Consider the following 18,900-nt stretch of genomic DNA (forward strand, 5'->3'; position numbering starts at 1 on the left):
TTTTTTTTTTTAAGATTTTATTTATTTATTCATGAGAGACACAGAGAGAGAGGCAGGGACATAGGCAGAAGAAGCAGGCTCCCTGGAGGAAGCCTGATGCGGGACTCCATCCTGGAAGTCCAGGATCATGGTCTGAGCCCAAGGCAGATGCCCAACTGCTGAGTCACCCAGGCGTCCCAAGAATTGCATATTTTCAAAGCCGGCAAGCTAAATGAATTATGAACTTGCATTATTATCACTGGGTTGTGTCTGTTTAATTGGTAAACAGAAATATCTTCAGGTTTTGTCAATCCTCTGGTGCAAAAGGTAGTTTTATTTTTTTTTTTTAAACATTTTTTTTTAATTTTTATTTATTTATGATAGTTACACAGAGAGAGAGAGAGAGAGAGGCGCAGAGACACAGGCAGAGGGAGAAGCAGGCTCCATGCACCGGGAGCCCGACGTGGGACTCGATCCCGGGTGTCCAGGATCGCGCCCTGGGCCAAAGGCAGGCGCCAAACCGCTGCGCCACCCAGGGATCCCGCAAAAGGTAGTTTTATGTGTCATCTTGGCTAGGCTATAGTGCACAGTGATTCAAACACTTAACCTAGGTATTGCTGTGAAGGTATTTGTAGATATAATTAACAGCTGCAATCGGTTGACTTTTTTTTTTTAAGATTTTATTTATTTACTCATGAGAGACACAGAGAGAGAGAGAGAGAGAGAGAGAGAGAGAGGCAGAGACACCGACAGAGGGTGAAGCAGGCTCCATGCAGGGAGCCCGATGTGGGACTCGATCCCCGGTCCCCAAGATCAGGCCCCGGCCTGAAGGTGGCGCTAAACCGCTGAGCCACCCAGGCATCCCTGCCCTACAGATTTCATACCTGCCCAAGCCCCCACAATTGTGTAAAGAAATTCCTTGTAATAAATCTCTTAATAAATAAATATGTCCTTATGGCTATGTTTCCATGGTAGATCAGCTAATCCATATGGTAAATGGCTTAATTATGTGATATTTATAATATGCGAGGGCTTCCAGAACATATCTATTTCATAAAATGAGAATTTCTTGTATCTCCATTGTGACCCAAGTGCGTTTCCACATCAAAGTTGTATTTTGAGCGCTTATCTGAGACCTTTACATTTTGACAAGGCATCAGAATTGAATCATATCCTAGATTGAGAACTTCACTCTCCTGGATGCTAACTTGTTAAAATGGTGGAAATGTAAAACAGCAAAAGTGGATCTAACACAATCAGTAATTGTACTCCTTGTATGATGATTAGACCAAGATGCTTTAGAACTGAGTTTTTTGAGGGGAGGCATTGCTTTGACATTTCAAACAGAAAATCATATCTAGGGGTGCCTGGCTGGCTCAGTCACTGGAGCATTGTGACTCTTGTTCTTGCAGTTGTGAATTTGAGCACCATGTTGGGTGTAGAGCCTACTCAGAAAAAAAAAATCATGTCTAAAAACTGTTACAAAAGTTTCACATATTAATTCACTAGGAGATGACAGAGATTGGTTGATTGTGAAGGATAATGGGTCTCTGGGTATGAAATTTTCATTTTTATTTATTTATTTATTTATTTATTTATTTTTAAAGATTTAATTTATTTATTCATGAGACACACAGGAAGAGGGAGAAGCAGGCTCCATGCAGGGAGCCCAACATAGGACTCGATCCTGGGACTCCGAGATCACGCCCTGGGCCAAAGGCAGGGGCCAAACCGCTGAGCCACCCAGGCATCCCCTACGAAATTTTTAAAGCAGATCCATGACTAATATTGTGGAACTGATTGGGGAATCAAGAAATCCATAAATGTTCCTTGAGTGATTTCCTGGTGTTCTTTGTTTGTAAGTAAATAATTCACCAAAGACTTTAATTTTTAAAAACAGATTAAAAACCAAAGGGCTGGGCTCCTGGGGGGCTCAGTCCATTAAACATCTGCCTTCAGCTCAGGTCATGATCTCAAGGTCCTGGGATGGAGACCTGAATCTCCAATACAATAACAACAACAATAACAAAAACAACGAGCCAACCAAACAAAACCCAAAAGGCTGAGACACCTGGCTGGCTCAGTCAGAAGAGCATGAGTCTTGATCTCAGGACTGTGAGTTTGAGTCCCATGTTGGGTGTAGAGATTGCTTAAATAAAATAAAATTAAAAAAAAAAAAAAAAAACAGAGGACTTTCTGGTATTAATATTAATTTCAAAAAGTATTATTAAAACAGTTTCAAATCATCAAATGTATATGTCATATAAATAATTATGGATACAATTCTGACCCAAATGATAGACTCCAATCAAGGTCAGGACTTAAAGGGGATCCCTGGGTGACTCAGCGGTTTAGTGCCTGCCTTTGGCCTGGGGCATGATCCTGGAGTCCCAGGATCGAGTCCCACATCGGGCTCCTTGCATGGAGCTTGCTTCTCCCTTTGCCTGTGTCCTGCCTCTCTCTCTCTGTGTCTCTCATGAATAAATAAATAAAATCTTAAAAAAAATAAAGTCAGGACTTGAAGGTATTATTTATACCTATTTCTTGTGCTAATTTGCTAATATAATGAGGGTTCCTGAAACTCATAGCTTTGTCTTGATTTCAAGGATCATATGGCTAATAATCTAAAATTCTGTACTGGTGCTCAAGTCCTACAAATCATATGTTCTCTCTCTCTCTCTCTCTTTTTTATTTTTTTATTTTTTATTTTTGTTTAATTTTTTTTAATTTATTTACGATAGTCACAGAGAGAGAGAGAGAGAGAGAGAGAGGCAGAGACATAGGCAGAGGGAGAAGCAGGCTCCATGCACCGGGAGCCCGACATGGGATTCAATCCCGGATCTCCAGGACGCACCCTGAGCCAAAGGCAGGCGCTAAACTGCTGCGCCACCCAGGGATCCCTCTCTTTTTTTTTTTTTTTTAAAGATTTATTTCTTTATTCATGAGAGACAGACTGAGAGAGAGAGAGAGAAGCAGGTTCCTCACAGGGAGCCGATGTGGGACTCAATCCTGGATTCTGGGATCACGACCCAAGCCAAAGGCACGTGCCCAACCGCTGAGCCACCCAGGTGTCCCCATATCATATGTTCTGGTGTTATACAACAAAGTGTATTTGTGAAAGAAAATCAAACTTTAGATTCCTCTCAAACAAGTCAGATTTCAAAGGTTTTTTTTTTTTTTTTTAGATTTCAAAGGTTTTAAGCATCATGGTAGCTTTCCCAATTAAAACATGTTTTCCTTGGGACAATTGGATGGCTCAGCAGTTTAGCTCCTGCCTTTGACCCAGGGAGTGATCTTGGAGTCCCAGGATCAAGTCCCCCCCATCAGGCTCCCTGCGTGAAGCCTGCTTTTCCCTCTGCCTGTGTCTCTGCCTCTCTCTCTCTGTGTCTCTCATAAATAAATAAAAATAAAATTAAAAAATAAATAAGTAAATAAGATGTGTTTTCCTAAAAAAAATTTAAAAAAATAAAAAATAAAAAGTGTTTTCCTTTGTCTTTCCAAGTACCCGATCCCAAACAGCCTCCTTAGAATTCCATTATAGAGATTTGTAAGAGCAGTACTAAATTTGATTAAAGGTAGTGGATGCATGCACTCATTTTTGTTATTTTTGCTACAAAAAATTGACCAAGGATAGCCAAAACCATCTTGAAAGAGAAGAATGAAGTTAGAGGCACACACATTCCAATTTTGAAACCTATTACAAAGCTACAGTAATCAAAACACTGTGGTACTGGCTTAATGACAAACCTACAGATCAAACAGAATTCAGAGTACAGAAATAAACCTTCACATTTATAGTCCATTGGTTATTCACAAAGTTTCTTTTTTTTTTTTTTAAAGATTTATTTATTTATGATAGACATAGAGACAGAGAGAGGCAGAGACACAGGAGGAGGGAGAAGCAGGCCCATGCAGGGAGCCTGTTGTGGGACTCGATCCCGGGACTCCAGGATCGCGCCCTGGGCCAAAGGCAGATGCTAAACCGCTGAGCCACCCAGGGATCCCCCCGGTTATTCACAAAGTTTCCAAAACATCCAAAGGGGCGAGAATTTCAACAAATGGTGCTGGGATAACTGGATATCCATATGCAAAAGAATGAAGTTGGACCTCTACTTCTTATCATCTACAAAAATTAGTTTTAATGGATCCTAGACTTTTTTTTTTTTTTAAGATTTTATTTATTCATGAGAGACACAGGGAGAGAGTCAGAGAAACAGACAGAAGAAGCAGGCTCCTCTCAGGAAGCCTGATGCAGGACTCGAGCCCCAGACCAAGATCATGCCCTAACTTGAAGGCAGACACTCAACCACTGAGCCACCCAAGCGTCCCGGATCATAGACTTAAATGTAATAGCTAAATAAAGTGAGAGTACATTAGCAAATATGAAAATGGTATATTATGGCTATGGAAATGATTACATTATTTCTTCTTTTCAAAATTATGTTCAAAGACTCAGAAGATAAAAAAAAAAATTACAAAACTTGTATAATAGAAATAATTCCTGAATAATTATAACAAAGCCTTCATGTAAAAAGACACTGGACCCAAGAAAGAGAGACTAAATAAGATTAAGCATAGTTTTTGTGGGGGATCCCTGGGTGGCTTAGGAGTTTTAGTGCCTGCCTTTGGCCCAGGGAGTGATCCTGGCGTCCTGGGATTGAGTCCCACATCAGGCTCCCTGCATGGAGCCTGCTTCTCCCTCTGCCTGTGTCTCTGCCTCTCTCTCTCTCCCTCTCTGTGTCCCTCATGAATAAATAAATAAAATATATTTTTTTTAAAAAAGCATAGTTTTTCTGATATGCTTTCATGAATCTACAGATATGTCTGGTGCACATTATCATCATGTGTAAGGCATGTTAGTTCTTTCCTGTCCTTAAAAAATAATTAATAATAAGAGTTTTTGTGTGTATAAACTATTGTAAAAATGTATCATACTCAACTTGTTCATGAAGAATAGCATATTCGGATAGGGAGAGAGAGGGAGGGCAGAGAAGAGAGAGACCAAGAGAGGGAGAGAGAGGCCGATGTAATCACCCAGTCTGCCAGGCAATAGTATTAGACTGGGCATAGGCACCCTGCTGAGTATTGTGAACAAGAGAAAACCAAATAGTGGATCTGAGAACACTAAACAGGAAATTAAGCCTAGAACAGAGAATGGCAAATTTTTTTCTGGAAAGTTCCTCACAGGAAATATGTTTGGCTTTGTGGGACATTTAGCCTCTGTTTCAGCCACTCAGTTCTGCTGCTGTAGCACAGAAACAGCCATAGATAATATATAAACAAATAACTCTGACTTTGTGCCAATAAAAGTTGATTTATAAAGAAAGGCAGCAGGCCAAGTTTGGCCCACTGACTATAGTTTGCTGACCCCAGTTGTAGAAAAATTAGTATTCCAGTGTTAGGGGTCAACTACCACAGCAGTAGATAGTCAAACCTCTGGAGAAAGAAGGTATAATGGGAATTAACCGTAAGAAGATGGAAATAGAGGGGGAACAGCTGCCTAGGCAAAGTATGTAGCAGATGTATGCGTGTTGAGGTTGGAGAGACAGGCTTCAGGTTAGGCAGGAGACTTGAATCAAGGGAAAGAGTTTATATTATGATAACTGAAGTGGCAAGGCACTGAGCAGTTATAGGCATGTAAAATTTTAAAGATTTAAAAAAATTTTTTAATGTAATCTCCACTCCCAAAGTGGGGCTTGAACTCAGGACAAGATCATGAGTTGCATGTTCTATAGACTGAGCCAGCCAGGTGCCTCAGGCATGTAAAACTTTAAATAAATTTAAATTTCAGGGACGCCTGGGTGGCTCAGTGGTTGGGCGCCTGCCTTTGGTTCAGGGTGTGATCCCGGAGTCCTGGGATCAAGTCCCACATCAGGCTCCCTGTATGGGGCCTGCTTCTCCCTCTGCCTATGTCTCTGCCTCTCTCTATGTCTTTCATAAATGAATGAATGAATGAATGAATGAATGAATGAATGAATAAATAAATAAATAAATAAATAGTAAGGACCTTGAGGGACGGTTGGGTGTCTGCCTTTGGCTGGCTCGAGACATGATCCTGGAGTCCCAGGATCGGTCCTGCATCCGGCTCCCTGCATGGAGCCCGCTTCTCCCTCTGCCTGTGTCTCTGCCTCTCTCTCTCTGTGTTTCTCATGAATAAATAAATAAAATCTTAAAAAAAATAAGGATCTTGAGATGAGAAGAGAATCCTGGATTATTGAGGTGGGCCCTAAATCCAATGGCAAGTGTTCTCAGAAGAAACAGGCAGAGGGAAAAAAAAAAAAAAAGGAACAGGCAGAGGGGACAGCTCTGGTTGCTCAGTGGTTTAGCGCCGCCTTCAGCCCACTGTGTGATCCTGGAGACCGCGGACCGGACCCAGTCCCACATTGGGCTCCCTGCATGAAGCCCGCTTCTCCCTCTGCCTGTGTCTCTGCCTCTCTCTCTCTCCTCCCTGTGTATTCTTATGAATAAATAAACAAAATCTTAAAAGAAAAGAAAAGAAAAAAGAAAGAAAAGAAAAGAAAAGGAAAGAAAAAAGAAAAGAAACAGGCAGACGGTAGGGCACCTGAGTGGTACAGTCAGTTCAGCGTCTGACTCTTGGGTTTCAGCTCAGGTCAAGATCTCAGGGTCCTGGGATTGAGCCCAGCCCAGCATTGGGCTCTGTGCTCAGTATGGAGTCTGCTGGAGATTTTCTCTCCCTCTCCTTCTACCCTTCCCACTCATGCTGTCTCTTTCTTTCTAAAACAAATTTTTTAGGAGAGAAATAAAAAGAGACACACAAAGAAGATGGTAGGAAGATAGAAATTGGAGTGATGTCGTCACAAGCCAAGGAACACCAAAGGATGCCAGCAATCATCAGAAGGTAGAAGATGCAGGAATCCCAGTTATTCCCTAGAGCCTTAGGAGGGAACGCTGCCCTTCTGACAACTTGACTTCAGATTTCTGTTTAAAGCCACCAATTTTGTGATAATTTGTTAAATCAGCTTCAGAAACTAATACAAGGGGGAAGAAAAGAAGTTACGAGACCCTTTAGGAGCCTGCTGCAATAATCCAGATGATTAATGTGAATAGTTTGGTCTAGGATGATGGCAATGAAGAGGGAGACAAATTGTTAGAATAGAGGGCTGTTTCAAACTAGGACTTGGAGCAGACTGAATATAAGTTAATGAGCCCTGGGTTTCTGGCTTAAGAAATCAGGATGAAGGTATTGCTAATTACTAATACAGAGAAGGAGCCAGTGTGGAGTCCAGTTTTGCATATATTATGTTTAAGATGCTGGAGAATCGTCAAGAGGAAATGTAGAGGGACACCTGGGTGGCTCAGTCAGTTGAGTGTCTGACTCTTTTTTTAAAAAAACTATTTATTTATTTATTCATTCATTCATTCATTCATTCATTCATTCATTCATTCATGGCACAGAGAGAGAGGCAGAGAGAGAGGCAGAGAGAGGCAGGCTCCTTGCCGGAAGCCCAGTGTGGGACTCGATCCTGGGACTCCTGGACCAGGCCCTGAGCTGAAGGCAGATGCTCAACCGCTGAGCCACCCAGGCGCCCCAAGTGTCTGACTCTTGATTTTGACTCAGGTTATGATCTCAGGGCTGTGAGATCAAGCCCCATATCAGGCTCTGTGCTCAGGAGGGAGTCTGCTTGGGTTCTCTCTCTCCCTCTGCCCTTCCCTCTCCCTGTGTGTCCCCCCCCCCCCAAATAAACAAATGAATCTTAAAGAAAAAGATACCTGGTATCACACTGTCATAGTCTATAGTGGAGATCCTTGCACATGCTTACCAGATTATTTCCATAATTCTAGCATTGGAATTGGTGGGTCTCAAGGTATAAACATTTACATTTTGGTCACATTTGAAACAACTTATTATTTTATTTTAAGCAATGGTAAACAATGAAACATAAGGATGCCATGAAAATAGGCCCTCTTATTGCTAAGGACAGTTTAATTAGTACAACTTTAAACAAAGCAACTTGTTAACACATATCAAGGCTTTTTTTTTTTTAAGATTTTATTTATTCATGAGAGACAGAAAGAGAGAGAGAGAGAGAGAGAGAGAGAGAGAGAGAGAGAGAGGGGCAGAGACACAGGCAGAGGGAGAAGCAGGCTCCATGCAGGGAGCCCAACATGGGACTTGATCCCAGGACTCCAGGATCACGCCCTGGGCCGAAGGCAGGTGCTAAACCGCTGAGCCACCCAGGGATCCCCCATATATCAAGACTTTGAAAAGTGTTTACACCTTTTTATCTTTTAGCAATCCTGCTCTGGGAGTCTCTACCTAAGAAATAAATGAAAAAGTAGTTTATCATTGTTTATGGTATGATTGGGGCATAATTTAAATATTTTTCAGTGAGGAAATGATTAAATAAGTCATGAAAAATTATGACTGTCTCTGTTAGAATTCTGTGCAATCATTAAAATGATGGTTATGAAGGCTATAATAACATGATAGAAATACATATGGTTACAATTGTGAAAAAAATAGTGACACAATGATATCCATGTTATGTTAGAGTATTGGGATTAATATAGTTTTTCTTTGTTCTCCTTTCTATGATGTGGCTTATTTTTGTAGGAAAAATGATGATATTTGTTAAAGGCTGGAATACAGATATTATCAAAGGAAGAAAAAGTGGGTAGAAACAAGCTTTCAGGGAGATAGACTTTTAAAAAAAGATTTATTTATTCATGGGGGCGGGGGGGGGGGGGGAGAGAAGCAGGCTCCCTGCAAGGAGCCTGAAGTGGGATTCGATCCTTGGATCCTGGGATCACACCCTGAGCGGAAGGCAGACGCTCAACCACTGAGCCACCAGTGGCTTTATGTTTACTTTACTTTACATTAAAGTAAAATGAAATAACATGGAAGAAGAAAAAGAAACATTCAGAGAGAAAGAGTAGCTCTTCTGTAAAGGAAAAAGATACAGATTGACACTAGACTTCTTAAAACATCCCAGGAAGAGAATAGAAGAATGGGAGTAGGGATTAAAAAGACAGGGGAAAAGAGCAACAAAAATTAAAAGTGGGCCTTGCAGTTACTCAATATACTTATCTCTATTGTGGCATAACAGGAAAACCAATCTATTTGAAGTAACCTTGTCTGAAGTCCCAATCCACACTTTTTTGCACTTAAGAGACAAAGGTAGTTGAAAGGTAGACCCTACAAAAGGAAAGTTACTTTTGTGAGTCCCAGTATCTGGGCTTCAGCTGTAGAAGCAGATCCAGTTCCCAGGATCAGATTCTTGAGACTAACAAATACATCAGAATGTTAATTTACTATTTATAAGAGGGTAAGACAACTTTCCAGGGAAAAATAAACATGCCTGAATGTGTTATTCATGGCATCTTTCATCTAAGAACTCAATTATTTGCCAATTAATTATCAGGTTATTTAATGAATACTGAATCAGAAAAATTAGTTGAATGATCCTAAGGAAAAGGCAAATTCTCCCCATATCATAAGTGTGCACATGAGATTCAGGTTTTCTCTATATTGATCAGTATTGGGTAAATGCTAACCAAATCTTAAAAAAAAAAAAAAAAAAAAAGGGCGCCTGGCTGGTTTAGTTGGTGAAGCATGCAGCTCTTGATCTTGAGGGTTGTGAGTTCGAGTCTCACATTGGATGTAGAGATTACTTAAAAAATAAAACAAAATCTTAAAAAAAATATGCTGGGTCACCTGGGTGGCTCACTCTCTTAAGCATCTGCCTTCCACTCAGGTTATGATCCCAGGATCTCAGGATCAAGCCCTGCATTAGGCTCCCTGCTAGGTGGGAGCCCTTCCCCTTGTTCATGCTCTCTTGCACACACACTTTCTCTCTCAAAATAAATAAAATCTTTTAAATAATTTAAAAAAATAGTAACCATTCTTAGTTATCTTCCACTTCCCCACACTCCCAGCATATTTCATGATCTTACTTGAGATATCCAATTAGATTAGTTTCATATTCCAGTCTTGAGATCACCCTGAACATCATAATTGGACTTTATCAAACATTTACAGAACAGCTTTTAAGGTGAAGGAAAAATAACCAATAACTGTTATGTGTTAGGTATCAAATATACATTATTATCTCATTTAATCCTTACACAATTCTGTGAGCTAGGTACTATTATTATCCCTCTTTTAGAAATTGAGCAACTTAAGTAACCTGATCCTAGTCATTCAGCTACCACACAGGGTTGAGGAAAGCCAGTAGGACTGAAAAACAAGGGATCCCTGGGTGGCGCAGCGGTTTGGCGCCTGCCTTTGGCCCAGGGCGCGATCCTGGAGACTGGGGATCGAATCCTGCGTCGGCCTTCCGGTGCATGGAGCCTGCTTCTCCCTCTGTCTGTGTCTCTGCCCCTCTCTCTCTCTCTCTCTGTGACTATCATAAATAAATTAAAAAAAAAAAAGGACTGAAAAACAACAATGTGAATAACTATGCTAGATCTTCCCAATTCTGCAGCTCACATTTCTTGTCTGCATCTATCCCCCAGAATTTTGAGATTAAAATGAGATTCAAGGGATCCCTGGGTGGCGCAACGGTTTAGCGCCTGCCTTTGGCCCAGGGCGCGATCCTGGAGACCCGGGATCGAATCCCACATCGGGCTCCCGGTGCATGGAGCCTGCTTCTCCCTCTGCCTGTGTCTCTGCCTCTCTCTCTCTCTCTCTCTCTCTCTGTGACTATCATGAATAAATAAAAATTTAAAAAAAATAAAAATAAAAATAAAATGAGATTCAAGGGCAGCCCAGGTGGCTCAGCGGTTTAGTGCCGCCTTCAGTCCAGGGTCTGGTCCTGGAGACCCAGGATCAAGTCCCACATCGGGCTCCCTGCATGGAGCCTGCTTCTCCCTCTGCCTGTTTTTTTTTTTAGATTTTATTTATTTATTCATGAGAGATACAGAGAGAGAGGCAGAGACACAGACAGAGGGAGAAGCAGGCTCCATGCAGGAAGCCTGATGTGAGACTCGATCCTGGGACCCCAGTATAATGCCCTGAGCTGAAGGCAGACACTCAACCGCTGAGCCACCCAGGCGCCCCTCCCTCTGCCTGTGTCTCTGCCTCTCTCTCTCTCTCATGAATAAACAAATAAAATCTTTAAAATAAAATAAAATAAAAAGATTCAATATGCAGCAGGGTTGTATAACTTCTGAAGCATATTCCAAAATGGCACATACTATTTTAAAAAGTATGCAATTAAACACAGTTTAGAGACACCTGGGTGGTTCAGTAGTGGAGCATCTGTCTTTGGTTCAGGTTGTGATCCCGGGGTCCTGGGATAGAGTCCCACATCAGACTCCCCGCAGGGAGCCTACTTCTCCCTCTGCCTATGACTCGGTCTGTCTCTGTATCTCTCTTGAATAAATAAATAAAATCTTAAAACAACGCAGTTTGGGGCAGCCCGAGTGGCTCAGCGGTTTAGCGCCGCCTTCAGCCCAGGGCGTGATCCTGGAGACCCGGGATGGAGTCCGACGGCAGACTCTCTGCATAGAACCTGCTTCTCCCTCTGCCTGTGTCTTTGCCTCTCTCTCTCTCTGTCTCTCTCTGTGTCTCTCATGAATAAATAAATAAAATCTTTTAAAAAACCGCAGTTTATTTGTAATAAAGTTTAACAGCACGAATACAGAATGTACCCATTTCACAATGACAAAATTTAGATAATTTTACTGAATTATAACATACATGCTGTAAAGTTCACAAAACTCATACCTTTAGCTTGTTTCTTTTTTATGAAGGTAAAAATTAAAAAAAAAAAAAAGTCACCACCACACAGATCAAAATATAAAACATTACCAGTATCTCAGAAGACTTCTTCTGGCTATGGGATATGCTTCTGAGTTAGAGACCTGGATTCGAATCTTGACGCTTTCACTTTCTTCCTGCGTGACTGTGGCAAGTAAGTTGTTTAACCTCTTTGGGTCCCGGTTGAGTCACCTGTAAAGAGAGGATAATACTGCCTTGTGAGATTGTTGAATTAAAGGAGGTCATACAATGTAAAATGTCTCTCACGGTGCCTAAAAATAGCGGGTCTGCAATAAATGGTAGTTATTACAGTCAAATGTTACAGGCGGTCGCCACCTCCCACTTCCTGCCTTTCTGTCACTCGCTTTCGAAAACTGCTCTCGCTCCTGTTCTTTTTCTCCTCCCTTCTCGCCCCTCCTACTGCCGTATAGTGCCTTCCCAATGTGTCGTAAAACGCTCCTCCCCGCCCTCCATGTGGTGAAAACGCAATCACGCTTGACGGCGCGAGGTGGCTCAGCCGCAAGATGGCGGCGCTGGCGGAGGAGCAGACGGAGGTGGCGGTCAAGTTAGAGCCAGAGGGACCGCCGACGCTGCTACCTCCGCAGGCGGGGGACGGCACTGGCGAGGGTGGCGGCGGCACTACCAACAACGGCCCCAACGGCGGCGGCGGGAACGTTGCGGCGGCGGCGTCGTCGGCCGGCGGGGATGGTGGGACCCCCAAACCCTCGGTGGCTGTCTCCGCCGTTGCTCCGGCGGGGGCGGCCCCGGTGCCCGCCGCTGCTCCGGAGGCCGGCGCCCCCCACGACCGACAGACTCTGCTGGCCGTGCTGCAGTTCCTGCGGCAGAGTAACCTCCGCGAGGCCGAAGAGGCGCTGCGCCGTGAGGCCCGGCTGCTGGAGGAAGCAGTGGCGGGCACCGGAGCCCCGGGAGAGGCGGACGGCGCCGGTACGGAGGCGGCTAGCGCGCTTCTCAGCCGGGTCACAGCCTCGGCCCCCGGCCCCGCGGCCCCTGACCCTCCGGGCACCGGCGCTTCAGGGGCCCCCGCCGTCTCGGGCTTAGCGACCGGTCCTCCGGCTCCGGGAAAGGTGAGCCGCGGAGTCCCGGGGAGGCAGGGCGCGGAAGGGAGCAAGCCGGGAAGGCAGAGCCTGGCAGGCCTGCACCTCTGCGGGCTTGTTTTGAATTTCCTGGGCCCGCCTCTAGGGCCACATGCCCGCCCCTTTCTCTGGTGCGCCGGCTGCGCAGTCAAACCCTCTTCCAAGCTGTCAGTTCCAGTGAGAGGCTGAGGAGAGCAGTTGAGCAGATGGGATGTCTGGGGAGGGTGGGCGCCTAGAGGCGGGGACCTTCAGGCTTTCGGTCCCTTTCTTCTTTGGGGGGCTCTTAAGCTTTGGCAGGTCTGCATTAACACTATTTATACAGAACTGTGCTGTCTTCTTTAAGTAATTACTAAAAATACCTTATATATCCTAATTCTCACAATTCCACTCTGAGCTAGACATTACCTCTATAAGAAAACGGACTCGGAAAAGCCAAGAGACTCGCTTTGGACTGAATAGCCAGGGAGTGATGGAACATAGTGAAGCAGTATTTCTCAAACTATAGGCTATCACTAGTTAAACCTTTGGGGGAATGCAGATTTTTGCACATCACTTCAGACTTGGTGAATCAGATCGTGTAGAGGAATCTGTAGGAATCTCCTTTTTTTTTAAAATTTTTTTTTCTTTACTCATAACAGACAGAAAGAGAGAGAGAGGCAGAGACAGAGGCACAGGGAGAAGCAGGCTCCATGCAGGGAGCCCGACGTGAGACTCGATCTCAGGTCTCCAGGGTCAGGCCCTGGCCTGAAGGCAGCACTAAACCGCTGGGCCACCTGGGCTGCCCAGGAATCTCCATTTTTGAATATATGCTTCTAAGGGGGTATTGATGTATGGCAACGTTTGAGAACTATTCATTTAGGAATATGTTTTGGACAAACCAGGGTTCAGACTCTCTATCTCTGTTGCTTTTACTTATGTGATGCTGATTCTTCCTGAGGTTGAGGTTGGGTTTTTGTTGTTGTTGTTGTTGTTGTTGTTGTTGTTGTTTTTATTAAATGAATTATAGTGAGGCTCATCTATAATATATATAAAATGCCTGGCACTATTAAGTTTATGCCTAACACTTAACACCTGAGACCTCCCTTCCCAGCCTTTTCCTAGCAACTGTAGTTGCAAAGTCCACGCAGTAAAATTCATACACAGCATGAGGACTCAAAGGTGATCCTGAGGTGATAATAAACGTTTATTGAATGCAGTTATCCAGTGCAGAGCCTCTAGCCAAATAGATCTGTATTTATGTGAGACCTAGTCTTGTAGCATTGCCAGAAGTGAAGTGTGAATATGTATCCTTGTATCCCTTAAATAGAAATGTGCAAAAATGTGATTTAGAGGAATCTTTTCTGAATGCTAAACTTTGTGAATGAACTATAAGATGGATGAATTATGTTGGTTATTTTTCTATAATCTCTCATATTTTCAGAAACTTGACCTATTATAACTCAGAAACCAGTAAGGAGGAAAAGAGGCCATCTGAGTAACCAAAAGAACTTATAACATTTGTATAGTGAAGAATACAGAAGTATTATAATTGCAACTTAAAATTTTGCAACAATGAGACTGATTAGATTGGCAGGTGTATCATTGTTTGGTATTGCTTTATTACAAATAAATACTCATGTTTTTTTTTTCCCCTTTTTAAAAAAGACTTTATTTATTCATGAGAGACACAGAGAGAGAGGCAGAGGGAGAAGCAGGCTCCATGCAGGGATCCCGATGTGGGACTCGATCCCAGGACTCCAGGATCACACCCTGGGCCAAAGGCAGGCGCTAAATCGCTGAGCCACCTAGGGATCCCCAAATACTCATGTTTTCTGCCTTGGAATGGTATTTATGGAGATTATTTTAAGCATGTAAATTGAGTTATCTTTTGAAAACATGAATAAGGCTCATCCTTCCCACCCTTGAAATGCTTGCATTTTATAAGGAGTGATAGATATATACATATCCTGCAGAATAGGATGTGTTACAAGAAAGTTATAATACTCAGTTCAGAGATCTGAGAATGTTACTTCAGGGCAGCGCTTGGTAGCCATGGGTGCCATTTACACTGAACCTTGAGAGAAGGTTAACATAGTTGTTTGATTTGCACATACCATGTATTATGAAATTTGTCTTTGAAGTAGCTGCAGGAAAAATATTGAACCTTTTTGTTACTGATTTGAAAATTTTATTTTAAGATATGGATAAGCTGAAGGAGTTTTGGATGGGTGACTGAAACGAAGTGAAAATCCCATTATAAGATTGTGTGATTGTGTGGGGGAGAGAGTTTGAGAGGAGAGAGGCAAACATCTAAGAAACAGTTTCCCTCTGGACGTTAATAAAACAGCTTTAGTCACTTGGTATGTATCAGGTCAGTTTTTGAAAGTTGTTCTTCGTTTTTTATACAGTTGGAAGCGTAGCTGTGGAAGACCAGCCGGATGTCAGTGCTGTGCTGTCAGCCTACAACCAACAAGGAGACCCCACAATGTATGAAGAATACTATAGTGGACTGAAACACTTCATTGAATGTTCTTTGGACTGCCATCGGGCAGAGTTATCCCAACTCTTTTATCCTCTGTTTGTACACATGTACTTGGAACTAGTCTACAATCAACATGAGAATGAAGCAAAATCATTTTTTGAGAAGTATGTGAATTTCATATGTATTACATAAATAGCACACATATATAATGTGTATACACATCTGTAACCACACAAGTGTAAGATTGTAACTCAAAATGTATTTCATGAAGTAGAGATACCTGCTGCTAGGAGAACCTAAAAAAGGGGTTTGATCTAGTTGGAGAAGTCAGGGAAAGCTCCCTGAGAAAGTGATCTTGAGGTAAGATCCGAAGATTGGATTGGAGCTAACCAGATAAAGAGAAGTAGGAAAAGCGTGTGGAATAGCTCTGGCGGGAGGGATCATGGTAGGTGCAGAGATGAAGGAAGGCCAGTATGGCTGGAGCAGAGTATAGAGTCAGGTACAGTATAACCTGAAGCTGGGCTGGTACAGACAGGTTCTTGGGCCATGTTGAGGGTCTTTGTTTATTCTGAGAGCAGTGGTGGGTTGTATTGGGTAGGATTAGGAGCTGAGATTCAATGGACACTCAAACAATAATGACATAAATAAGTGTATTTTTTGCTTTTATCCTAAGAGCAATAGGAAGCTGTGTTAGGGTTAGATTAGATTGAGAGTGACTGAAAACCCAAATAATATGGCTTAAGTACAGTAAAAGTTCATTTCTCTCTCATAAAGGTTAGGCAGTCGGGGACTGGTATGGAGGCCTTGATTACTGGGGACCCAGGCTTTCTCCATCTTGATGCTCTTCCATCCTTGTCGCATAGTTTCTACCTGTGGCACAAGATGGCTCTTTGGCTCTGAGCAGTCATATTAGTGTTGCAGTCAGCTGGAAAGGCGCACATCCTTTCTGGAAGTTGCACACACCTCTTCCCTTTATTTTTTTTTTAAGATTTTATTTACTTATTCATGAGAGACACAGGGGTGGGGGCAGAGACATAGGCAGAGGGAGAAGCAAGCTCCCCCGCAGGGAGCCCAATGTGGGACTTGATCCCAGGATTCTGGGTTCATGCCCTGAGCCAAAGGCAGATGCTCAACCACTGAGCCGCCCAGGTGTCCCACACCTTTTCCTTTTTTTTTTTTTTTTTTTTTAAAGATTTTATATATTCATGAGAGAGACAGAGAGAGGCAGAGATACAGGCAGAGGGAGAAGCAGGCTTCATGCAGGGAACTCGATGTGGAACTCCCATCCTGGATCTCCAGGATCACGCCCTGGGCTGAAGATGGCGATAAACCACTGAGCCACCCAGGCTGCCCCCTCTTCCTTTTTTATGTGGTTAGTCAATGTTCATACTTCCTATCTCCCTTGTGTTCATGTGCTCAGCTAAGATGCAGGAATTCTGCTGTGGAGGAAGAAAGAAAAAAAATGGATGTTAGGGACAGTGAGGTGTCTCTGCTATAGAAGTCATTGAAGGTCCATGTCATTATTAGATTTGCATTTTTAAAAAATTTTATTATTAATCTCTTTACCCAGAGTGGGGCTGAACTCACAACCCTGATGAGATCGAGTCGTATGCTCTACTACTTATGCCAGACAGGTGCCCCGATTTGCCTTTTGAAAGGACCTTTATGCAGTTGGAAAGAATAGATGGTGGTTGTAGGGAGGAACAGAGTGACTTTAGAGTGACTGGTTTGGGAGGTGATTGTAGTGGTCCTCAACTAGGGGGTAATATTATTCCGGCTTCTGCTGGGCTATTTGAACATGTGTAAAGGTGTTTTGGTTGTCATAATGACCAGGGTGGGGAAGAGCAGGTGTCTTCGGGATGCCAAATGTTCTAATATGTGCAGGTAGTCCTATTTAACAAAGAATTGTTCTGCCCCAAAATGTTCTGTTGAGAAATATTAGACTAGGGTGCAGTAGTGTTTGTGAAGGTAAGTAGATATTGGTGAGGCAGTTGGTGATGGATTGGATATGGAGTAAGGGAGATGAGAGTATTATTGATAACCATTAGGTTTCTGGCTCCATCATCTGGATAGGGGTGGCCTTCACTAAGATAGGAAACCCTGGAAGAAGACCTGGTTTGACCGGTTGTGGAGTAATCTTGAGTTCAGATTTGAATATGCCTTTGACTCATTTAAGAGATACTAAGTTGATTCGTGAATGGTATATAAGTCTCTGGAGTTCCAAGGAGATGTAGGGACTAGAGCCATAAATTGGAGTTGTGTATAATATTGATGCATATGGATGAGATTACCTGGAGTGGAGGCTATATGAAATAAGTCACTGGGAGGCTGGACCTGGGCCTTGAGGAACTCCCAACATTTGGAGTAGAAGAGATAGAAAAAGAGTAGAACAGATGGCCAAGTAGAAGAGGTATGCAAGGAGAAGTTAGAGAAGTAGGAAGAAAACCAGGAAGGTATTGAGTTATAGAAGCCAAAGAAAGGAGTGTTTAAAAAGGAGGCAGTACTTAACAGTTTGAATGAGAACATTTTAATACAAACAATAGACCCAAAAGCCAGCAGTTGTCAGACAACACAAGTAGTGGTTATAGGGGAATAATAGAACTTGGGACACTTAGCTTCAATGCCATCATGTCCATTCGTTATTGTATGATGCCTTATAGAAGGTTATAAAGCAAATATTCTTTAGCTTAGCATTTTAGAAAAAAATTAACAAAGGCTGATGATGATAGGATTGTAACCTAATTTTTCTTAAAGTATTGTCATCAAGAAACCCCTTCCTCTCTTAGTATCATGGATAGCCATCTTGCCACAGAAAGCTAGAATATCCTGGGGGACTCTTGTCTGCTTGTTGTGGACAATCTCAGCCCTTCCCAAGCACCAGTGCTCAGATGAGGTTATGGGCAGTGACTGCTATGAACACCAGGAGACTGAAATTTCTAATTTCACTGAAATCTTGGACAGAAACCCTTAGTTCATGTCTTGGTGAATCATAATAGGGTAACATAGGTAACAGTTTAGGAATCTTTTGACTTGTATCAGAGCTAGAGCCCTAATATCTTATGTTTAGTCATTGTTCTCTAAATGTTTTTGCGTTGTTAGTGAGTGCCAAATATATGATCTTTAATTTTACTTTATCAGGAAAATTAAGATTTATAGAAACAAAAGTACATTTAAATTTACTAATTATCACCAAGGCTGAAAGCTTTACTTAATTACCTTTGGTAATGGTGAGTAAATGGAAGTGTTTATTCTTTGGTATCAACATTTGTTTGTCCTTTAGTCATTATTATTATACTGATGTTTAATAAATATATCTGGTATTAAGAATATAAGAAATCATTGAAAATGGTGGGTTTTATGAGAATGTCATGTATTAATTATTAAGAAGCTGGGGGATAGGTTCGTTAATTATACTAGTTTCTACTGTTGTATATGTTTGAAAATTTCCATAATAAAAAGCTTTTAAAAGTGGATTTTGAGAGAACATAAAATTTAGTAAAGCAGAAATTCTAATTCAAATGTCTACTAGTGGTGGACATCTTATCTTTCATTCACTTATGGTAATTATTTCAAATTCTCTTAAAATGTTAATAATACATTTCATTAGAAAATTAAATTTTTAAATTTCAGGATGAAATCAGAAA

At 42.2% G+C, this 18,900-nt stretch overlaps 1 protein-coding gene and 1 long non-coding RNA gene across 3 annotated transcripts in view; one reads left to right on the forward strand and one right to left on the reverse strand.

The window, feature by feature from the left end:
- On the reverse strand, window positions 1-12,205 carry LOC112672274 (uncharacterized). Of its 2 annotated transcripts, none has more exons than XR_003144144.3 (3): window positions 12,012-12,205; window positions 11,753-11,893; window positions 1-207 (listed from the first exon to the last, which is right to left on the reverse strand). It is a non-coding gene; the product is annotated as an uncharacterized LOC112672274 (long non-coding RNA). The 2 variants fall into 2 exon arrangements; XR_003144143.3 differs by lacking the exon at window positions 1-207 and adding an exon at window positions 4,175-9,136.
- Window positions 12,196-18,900, forward strand: part of TAF5 (TATA-box binding protein associated factor 5) — a 14,642-nt gene continuing 7,937 nt past the window's right edge. The window contains exons 1-3 of the mRNA XM_049103200.1: window positions 12,196-12,786; window position 13,019; window positions 15,183-15,420. Coding sequence (XP_048959157.1) covers window positions 12,226-12,786; window position 13,019; window positions 15,183-15,420 — 800 coding nt within the window. The 5' untranslated portion in view covers window positions 12,196-12,225. The remainder of the gene's footprint in view (window positions 12,787-13,018; window positions 13,020-15,182; window positions 15,421-18,900) is intronic.

This window comes from Canis lupus, chromosome 28, assembly GCF_003254725.2.
Source record: "Canis lupus dingo isolate Sandy chromosome 28, ASM325472v2, whole genome shotgun sequence".
Classification (NCBI taxonomy): domain Eukaryota; kingdom Metazoa; phylum Chordata; class Mammalia; order Carnivora; family Canidae; genus Canis; species Canis lupus.